We start from the raw sequence: 14,917 nt of genomic DNA, 5'->3' as shown, positions 1-14,917 counted from the left end.
AAAAAATGCAATCTTTTATAAAATGTTTTAAAAATTCATTATTGTTTAAAACATTTTAAAATACAATGAGTATTTCAGTACTTGATCCTTTGTATCATTCCCCTTAACCAACCTGAGAAGAAAAGAACCAATTCCACTTTGCATCAAGTTTTTCCTTCTCCTCACACTGAAAAGAACAGGCTCCTGAGTTATTTCAAGCTTGCTCTGTATGAGGTGAATCTGTTGTTTGGCCTTGTGGAAACAATTTAGGCTGGCGTTTTCTATGTGTTTTAGATTTTAACACTAATCAACCTACTAGTGATTGTGAGAGTTGATTAAAACATCTGGAAAACAGTGGGTTACATATTGCCAACTTAATCTATGGATATGACACCTCTCTGCCTATTGGATTTGTAGGAAAGCAGCTTTGTCAGTTGGACACTAGGAAGTCAGCAGAGAACATCTGGGGTCATTGTTCTCTTTCACAACTACTTCTGTCTGCAAGTCTTGCAGTTATTAGGGATGATGTTACAATAACTATTTTTCAGTGATAGTTTTGATATCAAATTCAAAATTACAGACAATTGAATGTCTGTAATAGTGACAAGTTTCTCATGATTTGATTGATATTCACCTACTCATGGCCTAAAGTCAGCACAAAGACAGATATAGAGACCACAGCCAAAATAATTTAAAATCAGCAGGCTATTTTGCCTTGATCTTGATCTCTGAAGCAGAGTTGATGGCAGAACATCAGAGCATACCAACAAACTAGCCCCTTGTTGATTGAAGGCTAAAAGATTTTTAAAAATCCATAAGATATTAAGTCATGTGATAGTTGAATGAAAAGGGCAAGATACCATGTTTGGAAACCCTTGCGTTAAAACCAATGAAACAGTCTAGAAAAGATGCAGAGCAAGCAAGGGCACCAAGACATAAGCATCAAGACTAGAGCATCAGTTTTCTTTTCTTTCTTTTTAAAATAGTATTCAAGCCTCAGGGGATAAAAAAAGTCAGTCTTTTGAACAAACACCGGTTTTTTTTTTAAAAAAAACCCTCTTTGAAGCACGTTGTGATATCTGGCTGCTGCGTGTATTGAGTTTCAAAATGTATACATAAAAAATGAGGCTACTAATCAACTATTTTTATGGATGAAACTATTACGACGACTCAGGAACTGATGAAACTGTACCTCTAAGCCAGTGTTTCTCAACCTTGGTAGCTTGAAGATGGGTGGACTTCAACTCCCAGAATCCCCCAGCCAGTGCTGGGGGATTCTGGGAGTTGAAGTCTACCCATCTTCAAGCTACCAAGGTTGAGAAACACTGCTCTAAGCCAGGGGTGGGCAAATATGGTCCCTTTATGACCTGTGGATTTCCACTCCCAGAATTCCTGAGCCAGCTTGGCTGTCTCAGGAATTCTGGGAGTTGAAGTTCACAGGTTATAAAAGGGCCACATTTGCCCACCCCTGCTCTAAGCACATTTTATGCAAAAACCGTCCTTTTTTCGAGCAACACCCATCTTCAAGCTTCCAAGGTTGAGAAACACTGCTCTAAGCCAGGGGTGGGCAAATATGGCCCCTTTATGACCTGTGGACTTCAACTCCCAGAATTCCTGAGCCAGCTTGGCTTTCTCAGGAATTCTGGGAGTTGAAGTCCACAGGTTGTAAAAGGGCCACAGTTGCCCACCCCTGCTTCTAAGCACATTTTATACAATAAGCGTCCTTTTTTCGAGCAACACTACAACTCCCGGCAGCCTTTGCTGCTTATTTACACCCACTGAGCCGAGTGAGGGGTGGGGGGAAAAAGACGGAGGTGGGCGGGGTTACCGCTGTTGCCATAGCTCTACGAGTGACGTATGGGATCGTGGGCGGTTTTACTCCGGACCGTGAGTCAGTCGTGGGGGTGGGGGTGGGGTGGGGGCGCTTGGGGCTGCTGCGCTGCCGAGGACTGGTGGCGTAAGAGAGGGGTCACTGTCGGGCCTTGGGCCTGTGCGGCCAACTAACCCGGTTGACGGTTTGGGGGGACCGCAGGGATCCCCATTCGCCGCCACGTCCACTTCTGCACCTCCTCAGAGCAACCAGCATCATCCTCGGGGGAGCCTCCTCCCTCCCGTCCCCTCTTTTCCTTACTTCCTCCGGGCTGGGGTTGTCGGTCGGTGCCTCTCCTCGCGCGAGGTCCAGCCATGTCGGGGCTGCTGGGGAAGTTGTTCGGGATCGGCCCGGGGGAGAAAGGCGGCGGGAAGGGCCCTTCTCCCCAAGAGGCCATCCAGAGGCTTAAAGAGACCGAGGACATGCTGAGTAAAAAACAGGAGTTCCTGGAAGAGAAGATCGAACAGGAGCTGTTGGCGGCCCGCAAACACGGCACCAAGAATAAGCGCGGTGAGTCCGGCTGATCGGAGCCCGTGGAGGAATCCCATCTCGCGTTTGTGGGTGGACTCGGATGAGGTGAATTTGAACGCCCTCCTTGGATGGTCGAGCGAGCGGGGAGGGCGGTAAAAGGTGGCTCGTGTTCTGTGTGTTTGCTCGGGAGTAAAGCTGTGCATCTTATAGGTAGGTGAGTAAATCTGTGCTGCTATAGGTAGGTGAGTAAATCTGTGCTTCTATAGGTAGGTGAGTAAACCTATGCATCTTATAGGTAGGTGAGTAAATCTGTGCTGCTATAGGTAGGTGAGTTAATCTGTGCTTCTATAGGTAGGTGAGTAAATCTGTGCTTCTATAGGTAGGTGAGTAAACCTGTTCTATAGGTAGGTGAGTAAACGTGCTTCTATAGGTAGGTGAGTAAATCTGTGCATTTTATAGGTAGGTGAGTAAACGTGCTTCTATAGGTAGGTGAGTAAATCTGTGCTTCTATAGGTAGGTGAGTAAATCTGTGCTTCTATAGGTAGGTGAGTAAACCTGTTCTATAGGTAGGTGAGTAAATCTGTGCTTCTATAGGTAGGTGAGTAAATCTGTGCATCTTATAGGTAGGTGAGTAAACGTGCTTCTATAGGTAGGTGAGTAAATCTGTGCATCTTATAGGTAGGTGAGTAAACGTGCTTCTATAGGTAGGTGAGTAAATCTGCTTCTATAGGTAGGTGAGTAAACCTGTGCTTTTACAGGTAGGTGAGTAAACCTATCCATCTTATACGTAGGTGAGTAAACCTGTGCATCTTAAAGGTAGGTGAGTAAACCTGTGCTTCTATAGGTAGGTGAGTAAACCTGTGCTGCTATAAGTAGGTGAGTTAATCTGTGCTTCTATAGGTAGGTGAGTACATCTGTGCTTCTATAGGTAGGTGAGTAAACATTCTTCTATAGGTAGGTGAGTAAACCTATGCATCTTATAGGTAGGTGAGTAAACCTGTGCTTCTATAGGTAGGTGAGTAAACCTGTGCTTCTATAGGTAGGTGAGTAAACCTGTGATTCTATAGGTAGGTGAGTAAATATGTTCTTTTACAGGTAGGTGAGTAAACATGTGCTTCTATAGGTAGGTTCAGAATTGTGGACGTTGTGGCCAGCTGCCCCTTTGGTCTCACAAGTTATGTGATGGAATGGGTGTGATCAAGAATGATTGCAGAAGCAAAATGCACCAACATCAGCACAGAAGAGCAGAATTTTTAAGAGAAGTTTCTACCGTTTCTGAAATCCGTGATTGAGGGAGCAACCTTTGATTGTAAGGTGTAAGTCTCTTAATGAAAAGCACCCTATTTGGAATGGTTCCTTTATTAACATATCAATAGTATCATGAGTTGGATTTCAAATAATTTTGAAGGGCCTTCCCTCCCACTCCGGTAGCATCCATGGCACAACAGGTGTCTGGGGAATATTGTGTGGAGTTGTAATACACACACACACACACTTTGGATTTTTAGAATCTTTTAGATGTACAGTACAGTATGTAATCAACTGTTTTATAATGCTTTTAGTTGATTTGTCTCTTAGCATTGGTGGCATCCCATTTTTGACCATATTAATTCCTAAGTATTAAGCCGGTTGAGTTAAGGCATCAGGCTAGGACCTGGAAGACTGGGAGTTGTAGTTTTGCTTTAGGCATGAAGCCAGCTGGGTGACTTTGGGTCAGTCACTCTCTCTCAACCCAACCCACCTCACAAGGTTGTTGGTGTGGGAAAATAGGAGGAGGAAGGAGTGTTAGATATGTTCATCACTTTCAGTTATTTATAAAAAATAAATAGGTGGGTAAAACGAGGACCCAGATTGTTGGGGGCAATATGCTATTTAGTATACTGTCTTTGGTGTAAGTCGCCCAGAGTCCTTGGAGAGTGGGCGGCATAGAAATATGATTGATTGATAAATAATAAATAAATAAATAAATAAATGCATGATAAAAAATAAATAATAGGTGCACATGCAAATTGAAATTACTAATTTGTCTATTCCAATTCTTTCCAATAATATATCTCTCCCTACTTTTCCTCCCAAATTAAATTCTGCTATAGTATGGGGATCAGGTATTGAAATAGCCTGAGTGGGCAACTAAGGCAGCGGTCCCCAACTTGTCTGGCTTTGTGAGCTGGCAGCGGTGGGGTGGGGGGAGGAGATGGTACCGCAGGAGCAACGGGTGAGCATGTTTGTGAGTGCAGTTCTATTTGTGCAAGCGATGGCTTGTGAAGCCCGGGGTTTGGGCATCCCTGTACTAAGGGAATACTTTGGATTCATGTGAAATTATACAATATTTTGTATGTCTCTGCTCAACTTGGGTTGCCTCCTTATTCCTATTTGAGGCCTACATGTATTCTGTGGCTTAGTAAGAACGACCTGCAATTTAATTTCACATTGATAAGTTAAAGTTGAATCCTGTCATAGGTAAAGGTAAAAGTTTCCTCTATCCAGTCATGTATGACTTTGGGTGGCGGTGCTCATCTCTATTTCTTAGCTGAGGGAGCCAGCATTGTCAAAGACATTTGATCATGTGGCCAGCATGACTCTATGCTGAGAACACTGTTACCTTCTCACCAAATAAGTGATACTTATTTATCTATTTGCATTTGCATGCTTTCAAACTGTTTAGGTTGGCAGGAGCTGGGGCAGGTAACAGGGATTCATCCAATTACATGGCGCTCGGGTCTTGAACCCAGAAAGGGAAGTCGTGTTGTAGAGGGTTCAGACTTATAAACTCCACAAGGTAGGACTAATAGGATGAAACCTCAAGGATGTGGACATTAGAAAGAATATTTTGATGGTAAGAATTCCAGTCAATAGACTAAGTCACTACATGGACTTCTTCCCTTTCACTGGAGATTTTCAAATAGAGGTTTGATAGTCATTTACAAAATTGATATAGTGCATCTTGCAGTGTAGAGTAGGGTGGATATGATAATGATAATGTCCCTTCCACTCTATGATTCTATGAAAGTACGCATCTAGGGAATAAATTAGATATCTGGATTTTTTGCTGGTTCTGGTTCCATGCCTAACATTGTTGTTTTATTGTTTTTCTGAGAATCTATTTCACTTTAGGGGTTGTTTATATGCAAGCAATGGCTGTCACTCAATGCCTGAGAAAGTGCAGTATCATTTGGATTGTAGCATGGGTTATATATTAATAATGTGCTTGAATGGCTTTAACTGTGAATTGTGACAACTAATGACCTATTCTAGGTTTTTTTGCTCTCTTTTAATATGTCTTTCCTGGGAATTGATGTGACTTTATTGATTGCTTACTGATTTGATTGGGTAATTCAGTCTCCCAAAAGCATGGCTTAATTTCATCAGTTGAGCATCTCAGAGCAAATGCATAGATTCTACTGATAAATAATACTTGTTAGTTTTCTCAATGGAAGCTGGAAGCATGTGGCTGTGCATTATGATCTGTGGGTTTCTTGTATAATATGGTGTTTATTGTCTATTGTGTAATTTTTTGTAATGTCAAGAAAGTGAACTTGTTCTATAAATAGGTCAGAACTAAGGTTGATGGTGTAGTGTAAGTTAAGATTTTGATGGAATTTAATGAGAGATTCAAGTAAATGACAGCCTCCTCCCAGCTATCCTTAGGTCCCATAGTTAGAATTCTAATTCCTATTTTCTTCTGGTATCATTGTCTCTTCTCATGAAGTTCTTTTCATCTTTGTCCAAGTCCATTTGTACTTTCCATAAACACCAGTAACTCTATGAATCTGATCTGGTGGGTTTTTATCCTCGAGTTAGATTTAGAGTTAATAAATACAATTTATTTGCCTAGGAAAGAGTATCTGTTGGTAATAATAATGTTAATTTTGAAGTTTGGAGCAAAATAAAGAGAAGTAATTGTGAGCACACATTTCAAGTGGTTTTATATTCTGGGTAGCATTCTAGCAGAGACAGTTGTAGAGGCACATTATATATCAATCATGCTTTGTGTTATTTTTATCCAGCTGCACTCCAAGCTCTCAAACGAAAGAAGAGATACGAAAAGCAACTTGCTCAAATAGATGGCACACTTTCCACAATTGAGTTCCAGAGGGAAGCCTTGGAAAATGCTAACACCAACACTGAAGTGCTCAAGAATATGGGCTTTGCTGCAAAAGCAATGAAAGCTGCTCATGATAACATGTAAGATATCCTTCTCATTGGTTTTCTGGAAGGATGAGTACAAAGCAATGATTAGGATCTGCAGTGTTTTGTGTTTAATTGGTGCATTTTTGACCATTGTCAAAAAAAATCAGCTTTTTAAAAATTTCAAAATTGATCCAGAGAGAACAGATCACAAGTCTTAGAATTCAGATCTCCCCCAAGCGTCTTGAGTACTATAAAGCATGGTGAAATTATTAACATGCAGCATTATTGAATAAGGCAAAGAAATGCCAATTTTGCTTAATAATTACCAATTCCTTTATTTTGGAAAAATTGGAACACTAATTATAGCTCATTTCTGTGATTATTCATAAATGCATTCTACTTTGTATACTGAAATAATTTTTCGTGTAGCATAAAAGGCATTTTACTACTTTGATCTCAGTTTAAATTCTAACTGGAATAAATCCTTATTGTGTTGCAAATAATTATAGTAACTCATCTTCATAAATTGTTAAGTCTAATATTAAAAGAATTTAAATTAAATTAAAAGAATTTAAATTAAATCAGTGTTGAAATGAGTTCCATATAGGTTTCCAGAAATGCCTAGTAGTTTTAATTGATCTCCAAGATATTACCTGAATGGATGAAACTTACCAAATTTGTCTCTTACAGGGATATTGACAAAGTAGATGAACTCATGCAAGATATTGCAGAACAGCAAGAGTTAGCTGATGAAATTTCAACCGCTATCTCCAAGCCTGTAGGAATTGGTGAAGAATTTGATGACGTAAGAATAAATAACTAAAAATAATTTCATTCTGTGTCAGACATACAGTGGTTAGGAAGCTCAGTGATTTAAAATGCTGTAATAGAGGGCTAATTACTCATGAGTAATGCATTATGATGGTTTAGAAAACATTGGACATGATGATGTGGTCAGCTGTTAAGAACCACGACTGTTAAACCATCCTCACTCTTCTTAACCTTTCAGTAGTCTTCAATACCATCCAACATGGCATGGTTTTGGGTTGGCTACAGGGTCTAGGGCTGGGCAGCACAGTTTTGTGCTGATTTGTCTCCTTTCTCCATGGCCAGTGTCACTTGGAGTTAAGAGGGCGTGGGAAGTCTCTCTCGACAGTTATCTTGTTGTATGCCACAGGACTTGGTACTTTCTCCATTTCTTTTTAACAACTTGATGAAGCCGCTGGGTAAAATAATCTGTCACCATGGGTTGAGATATCAGCAGTACGCTGACAATACCCAACTTTATATTTCCACGCTTGGCGACGCATGTGATGCTGTTGCTGCCCTCTCGGGCTGCCTGGAGGCTCTGGGGGCCTGGATGGGGGAAACTTTGACTGAACCCTGGCAAGACTGGAAAGACTGAATGGCTTTGGGTGCACCCCACTCTGGATGGGGTGGCACTGCCCTAAATGGGTCTGATCTGCAACTTGAAGGTTGTCCTGGACTCACAACTCCTCCTCGAAGAGCAGGTGGCAGTCGCAGCTAGGAGAGCCTTTGCACAACTTCAGGTTGTGCACCAGTTGCAGCCTTTGCTGGATCAGGAGTCCCTGCACTCAATCATTTAGGACCTAATCATCTCACGATGTACAACTATTATAATGCACTGTATATATGGGACTATTCTTGAAGAGCATTTGGAAGCTACAGCTAACGCAGGGTGCAGCAGCACGAATAGTTCTTGGGGCCCAAACAATAACCCATGTAACACCAGAGCTTCACAAGCTGCATTCCGAGTGCAATTCAAAGTGTTGATAATCATCTTTAAAGCCCTTTATAGCATGGGTCCAGGGTACTTGAGGGACTGTCTCATCCCACTGGGATCGGCCCTCCCCACCCATGCCAGCAGAGGAAGCATGCTGTTGGTCCTGTCAGTTCGAGGATTCTGGCTGGTGGGATCCAGAAGAAGGTCATTCTCCGCCATTATGCCTGCTCTCTGGAACATCTTGCTTCCTGGAGTAAGGTTGGCTCCAACCCTTCTGACCTTCTGTAAGAGCCTAAAGGCTTGGCTCTTCCAGTTATCTTGGGGCTCCAATGTGGGAGCATAATAGTGGAAGTGGCTGATCTCATCTCCTCCCCCATTCTGCTCCTGGTCTCCTCATCTTTAATTGAACTGTAGTGTTTGGCTTGAATTAACTTAATGTTTTTAGTATATATAATTTTTATCTTTTATGATTGTAAGCTGTCCAGAGTTGCCCTGTGGTAAGATGGATAGCCAATAACTGTTATAAATAAATAACTGAAAATAAATTGTTATTTTATATTGGGAATTGCCCTGAATTACTGTCAAGGTGGATTTGATTTAAATCGAGTCAATTTAAATCATGATTTAAATCACTAGTAAAAAGGCTTGATTTAAATCAACTCGATTTAAATCATAATTTTTAAAGAGCAACTCTCATCTCTGCTATTCCTTTGACCCACTGTTGACTCACCGATAGTCCCAGTGTTGCAGAATATACAGCCTCATGCTACATAACTAAGCTCCATTTCATGCTGAATAAACTAAATTATTTATGTATCTTAAATAGAAAACTATCTTACGATAGATTTTACCCCAAAAGTTTTTTATTAAAATAAATTCAAAAAAAATCAAAAAAATCCAATTTAAATAAAAAAAATCTGATTTTTTTTATTTTTTTAAAAAAATCATTGATTTTTATCCACCCTGATTACTGTGGAGCTGGATGGTGCTCAAATCAAATAAGTGGAACAACTAGCCTGCAGAAGTTATGAATGTTCCAACACTGGAAATTTTTAAGATGTTGAATAACCATTTGTCTGAAGTGGTGTAGGGTTTCCTGCCTGGGCAGGGAGTTGGACTAGAAGACCTCCAATGTCCCTTCCAACTCTGTTATTCTATCCTAAATGGTGAGACTCTGAGAAAATCCAGTTACACCCAGTGGTTCATAAAAATATATTAAAACTATTTTTCGCATAATACAATATTAGTAAATGTGATTACAGATACTAATACAAGCAATGAAAATTTTTCTCACTTGTTCCATTACAGGATGAGCTGATGGCTGAATTAGAAGAATTAGAGCAGGAAGAATTGGATAAAAATCTGTTGGAAATCAGTGGTCCAGAGAATGTTCCACTACCCAATGTGCCCTCTATAGCTTTACCTTCAAAGCCTGGTAAATGTTGGAAAGTGATGTTTTATGACGAATGTAGTTGCTTTACAAACATAGTCATATATGCTCCATTTGCATAATTAATTTTTTTAAAATATCTTGCCGCACCTACATCTAAAATATGTTTGTTTTATAGGAATATCTGACCTTTTTTCCAATAGCAGTTTTATAGAACTATAAAAATACATATTAATGACACTAAGCTGGCAGGAATAGCCAACACCCCAGAAGACAATCTCAGGATCCAAAAAGATATTGACGGACTTGAACAATGGGCCCTATCCAACAAAATGAAATTTAATGTGGAGAAAAGCAAGTTTTTATACCTGGGCAGGAAAAACCAAAGATACAAGCATAGATTAGGCGAAACCTGGCTCAAAAACAGTAACTGTGAGGGGGATCTTGAAGTCCTAGTGGACTATCACTTAAACATGAGCCAGCAATGTGTGGCAGGAGCCAAAAAAACTAATACAATCCTTGGTTGTATAAACAGAGATACAGAATCTAAATCACATGAAGTATTAGTACTGCTTTATAAAGTCTTAGTAAGGCCATGCCTGGAATACTACATCCAGTTTTAGTCACCACATTACAAAAAAGATGTTGAGACTTTGGAAAAAGTGCAAAGAAGAGCAACTAAGATGATTAAAGGCTTGGAGACTAAAGAATATGAAGAACGGCTGCAGGGTTTGGGTTTGGCTAGTCTAGAGAAAGGAAGGAGTAGGGGGGACATGCTAGCAGTATTCCAGTATTTGAGGTAGCTGCCACAAAGAAGAGGGGATCAACTTATTTTCCAAAGCACCAGAGGGCAGGACAAGAAACAATGGATGGAAATTAGTCAAGGAGAGAAGCAACCTGGAATTAAGAAGAAAGGGTGCTTCATCACCGGAGGTTTTTAAGAAGAGACTTGTTAGTCACTTGTCTAAAATAGTATAGGATCTTCTGCTTGAGCATGGGGTTGGTCTAGAAGATCTCCAAGGTCCTTTGCAGCTCTATTCTGATTGATCTAATGTTATAAACTACATGGTGGAAATTTGAGATTAGGACAATATTACAAATTGTGACTGTACATGACAAAAAGGTTGATATGTCATTAAATGGTTCTTGGAAATATAAACTCATTGTAGACTGCATAACAAAAAACATTTGTTATAGTACAGGTAGCGAGACCTTAACGTTTTTTTCTCTGACAATTTTTTTCTCTGACGTGTGTAATTTCATATTATATTTTGGCTTGATTTAACAAGTTATGCATAAATTTCTAGTTTCATTCATTCAGCATAGCAGTAATGATTTTTCTAACTTAGAGGGTTTTTTATACCTTGCACTATGTGGTAATTAAATCAGTATTGAAAGGAAAATGTTTAATTCTGTACTATTGTGCTTTGCTTCTAGCTAAGAAAAAAGAAGAGGAAGAGGATGATGACATGAAAGAGCTTGAAGCCTGGGCTGAAAACATGTAACTGTACTAGCAATGAGCTGGATAAATAATTGGGACTGATCACCTGTTGCTGAAGGTGCACATATACTTGGGAGACTTCATTAAGCGCAAAGTCTTTTATTTCTTTAAGCCCCAAACTAGGAATTACATTCTACAGAGCATGGTTTGAACAAAGTTAGCAAAAGTTTCCAAGGAGGGCATCTGTATTATAGAATGTTGAATTCCTTTAAATAATAAACGTTATTGGCCAAACACTCCAATATTCAGCTTCTGGACTTAGCTAATGCCATTGCTGGATCCTCATCTTTCAGAATTCTGACTATGTTGAGACTTGGGATGTGAAAGTGATAACTTAAGTTGGATGAAATTTTTAGAAGTCTCGTAAAGCATTACAAAATGAAAACTCATAAGCCATTATTGGCTTACTGTGTTTAGATGTACAATTGCATTAGGCTTGTAGTACTTTAAAGTATGTATTTATATTGGCAACATTGAAATGCCTCTCATCATGACACTGAACTTGGTCACTTTCCCCATTTTAATTGGTGAAGTGAGTTTGGAATGGTAAATTATTTTGTTATGGAAATAAATTAAATTCACACTACTGTTCTAGCTGTACATTTTTCTATATAGCACTTGGATGTTTGCTATTTGTGACAACCGATAGCCCATGCAGAAACAAACATACATTTATTTTAAATATGAATGCACTGTATTAAACTGATTTTCATACTGTCTGAATGATGTGTTTATTTGTGTATATATTACAAAAACTTGGAAAACGTTGGATTTTCTTCCGTTTTATTTCTTAGTTTTTCCTTATCATTCTCAAAATATCTGCTTTTGAGATAGAAATATCGTACAGCTATTCCAAGTATCTTCCCACAAGCTTTTCTTTTCTTCGTTTTTTTATTTTTCAGAGAGAATAATCTAGAAACAAATATATTTCAGAATTAAGCAGTATTGCTGGAAAAGTTTTGAAATTCACCTATTCTGGATGGTTTACTGTGTCTGATTATCTACCTTTTGAACTTTTTTTCCATGTGAGGTTTCATAACAAGGTCTAAGAGAAACTTGGTGTCAGATCAAAAAACAATTCCTTCATAATAATATAATGAAAAATTATTTTTCAGTTTGTATATGCATATATTTTACAGTTATGTCATTTTTTTATATGAAACTCAGTGGATGTTCACACACATTTCATAAATGCATTTAGTCTTTACCAAAGTGCTACCAAATCCCAAAGCATTACGCTTTATCCTAATGCTGGCAAATCGTGCCAGTTTCTTTGTTCTCGAGTACACCAGAACCTTAATTGGAAAAATTTAGCAAGCTATAATTGAAGTGATAATATTCTGATAGGTAGAAATAAAGGCAACGTTCCTTTGTTTTTATTGGAAGCAGTATACAGTTTTTAAAAACCCTAAAACAGATAATTTCATTCTTGGTATCGCTTAAGGAAGTATCTGCATACCATCCATCTCACAATTGCATTTGAGTATGGTTCTCCATATTCATCTCAATGGTACTTGCATTGCATCGTGAAGGCAAAACAAGTTACTATGATACTCTTGGGTTTCAAAGTAACTGAAATTTTGTATAGTTGTCATTATGTATAGAGTCATAATGGCCTTGAGGGTGGCTGTAATACAGTGCCAAGTTACCCATTCTCAACCACTGATTCTTTGATTCATTTTCTCTAATGCAGTTACCGTAATTCACTTTGTCATTTAAGATTTATCACCTTATTGCCGACCCTGAATGAACAGTCCTACAGAGCTTGTGTGAGATCTTTTTATGAACTCCAGATCTATAAGAATTCTAATTGATAAAATGGTTTATATGTCTGGCTTCTATGGAATAAAGCAGAGAATGACATACAGATCTAGCTTTTACAACTCTTCCCACAACCATGTTTTTTCCTTCTGATAAAGATTCAGCTGGATTTTTTTTTTAATTAGAAAAGTAATTAGAAAATTTACAAAAACTAAGATTTAAACTAATGTAAAGGCTGTGTCACAGGCTCATTTTTGTTCGGTAAACGGGGTGGATTGGATTTTACTAACACAAGATACTTTATTGCTGAGCAGTTACAAAAGTACTGTAAGATTTGGTTCTCAACGAAAATAAAGCCTTTATTAAGTCTATCATACTCTTGTGCCTATCTTATTCTTGCTTCCTACACCTCAGGCCTTTTTCTACTATTCTGAAAATATTAGGTGCTTACAGCAAGTATATTTTCTGTAGCTTCATATATACTATGTCTCTTACGTTTACCAGCTTTCAGTTTGGAAGCATAAGCTGAACACAATCTCTGAAAAATTGGTGGCTGTCCCTTTATGTTGCTAAGTCAGCTTCACCCACTGTTAGCATTTGGACTCTCTTTTCTCCACTGCCTCTTCCATCAGTCAGAGTTCTGGATCTGATGTAAACGTGCAGATACTTGTAGATGTGTGGTTATGCTGCTTAGCTGCTAAAGGATTCACTTAATGGCAAATTCATTTCCGCTGGACTTGTTTTTCTATACTTTCTGTTATTGTTGCTTTTCCTTTAACCAGGCTGTCAATAGCTGCCTCTTCTTCCTCTTTGTTGCCCTCAATTTGCCAATTGCGCCTTGCTGTTCCTGTATTTTTCACTGTGGCTTGATTCTTTTACTTCTTTCTTCCTCCCAAACCCAGGCTTGCAGCCTTGAAATATGCACCTAAAAAGCAGAACTAGTAATATTTTCTGCAGCCTCCTGCTTTTATTGTCATTCCTTTTAACATGAACTGTCTAGCTAGGAGATGGAAAAAGGAGAGAGAGAGAGATTGATGGAGGTTCTAGGAAGGCCATGTAGCTTAATGAAGGAGAAAGGAGGAGGAAAGAACTTGCTCCTCTTGGAAGCTCTGGTTCCCCTCTCCCACTTCTGCCCCCCCTCCAAAACAACAACAGAAAAAAGACAAAGTGCTGTTCTTTCACAACTGTACTCCTTTAAAAAACAAATGGGAAGGAAGGCTTCACATCTTCCAGATTTTTGTATGTGGCCTGTCTTCCACAATCTTAACTAGCCATGCATATATTTTCATATTAAATGCATGTTATGTTCTATTCTAGCTGAGGAAAATAATATTTTATCTTTTAAAACTGCTATTCAATAGATAGAGGTACCAGTGTGTGTGTTTGTGTATAGGTATACACATATATCAACAGATCTGTACAAAGTAGAGTTACCTTTTAAATCAATCTATTAATCTATTAGTATGGTTTGGCCAATATTTACAGAGCTCTTGCACTTTGGAGCTACACATGATTTCACTACGGTTGACAGTTTTGCAATTAGTTTTATAATACAAACCATCTCTCCCATCTTTCTAATTGCCACAATAAATAAATATTGACATTCACCATGAACTTGCCTGTTTCTTTGATAGACTCCTAATTTGTCAATCTGCTTAGTTTCTTAAAAATTGTACAGTAGATTGTACATTCCTCCCTCCCCCCGTGTTTAGCTACTATCAACCCAAAGTGATGTTTTGCTACTATCAATCAAAAGTGATTACCAAACATTTTTCATGAGTGTTAACAAAACAATTGTATAATACAATGTGTAATGTCATGACTTTAATATGTGTAGATAAGAAAATTAAATCATAAATTTCACCATTCTCAAGTATACTATTTATCTGAGAGATTTCTATAAATTATATGAAGAGAAGAAAATATCAAGTTATTGATTCTTTATATCTTAATACTTCCAAATTGAACAATCCTATTATCTTTAAAGTCCAGATACCACTCTAGATTTTGCTTACTACTTAGAAATGCTCGAGCTGACTTTATATCCTTAAGCATTTTATTTTGTGCCTT

General features: G+C 38.6%; 1 protein-coding gene across 1 annotated transcript; it reads left to right on the top strand.

Annotated features, from left to right (window-relative positions):
* The first annotated feature begins 1,688 nt into the window (after positions 1-1,688).
* CHMP4B (charged multivesicular body protein 4B) lies at positions 1,689-13,223 on the top strand. Its single transcript, XM_034414037.3, has 5 exons — positions 1,689-2,359; positions 6,328-6,505; positions 7,142-7,256; positions 9,504-9,630; positions 11,023-13,223. Exons 1-5 carry the CDS (start codon positions 2,164-2,166, stop codon positions 11,088-11,090), a joined length of 684 nt encoding a protein of 227 aa, XP_034269928.1. The 5' UTR covers positions 1,689-2,163; the 3' UTR covers positions 11,091-13,223.
* The last annotated feature ends 1,694 nt before the right edge of the window (positions 13,224-14,917 follow it).

This window comes from Pantherophis guttatus, chromosome 3 (genome assembly GCF_059756535.1).
Source record: "Pantherophis guttatus breed Tessera chromosome 3, ASM5975653v1, whole genome shotgun sequence".
NCBI classification, from domain to species: Eukaryota; Metazoa; Chordata; class Lepidosauria; order Squamata; family Colubridae; genus Pantherophis; species Pantherophis guttatus.
The sequence above is the reverse complement of the archived record's forward strand: the minus strand, read 5'-3'. Positions and strand labels throughout refer to the sequence as shown.

Bases quoted from the DNA above. Each gene is read 5' to 3' on its own strand.
- CHMP4B (XM_034414037.3), top strand. From the start codon at position 2,164: ATGTCGGGGCTGCTGGGGAAGTTGTTCGGGATCGGCCCGGGGGAGAAA. The intron at 2,360-6,327 runs GTGAGTCCGGCT...ATTTTTATCCAG, and splicing joins CGGCACCAAGAATAAGCGCG to CTGCACTCCAAGCTCTCAAA. The intron at 9,631-11,022 runs GTAAATGTTGGA...CTTTGCTTCTAG, and splicing joins AGCTTTACCTTCAAAGCCTG to CTAAGAAAAAAGAAGAGGAA.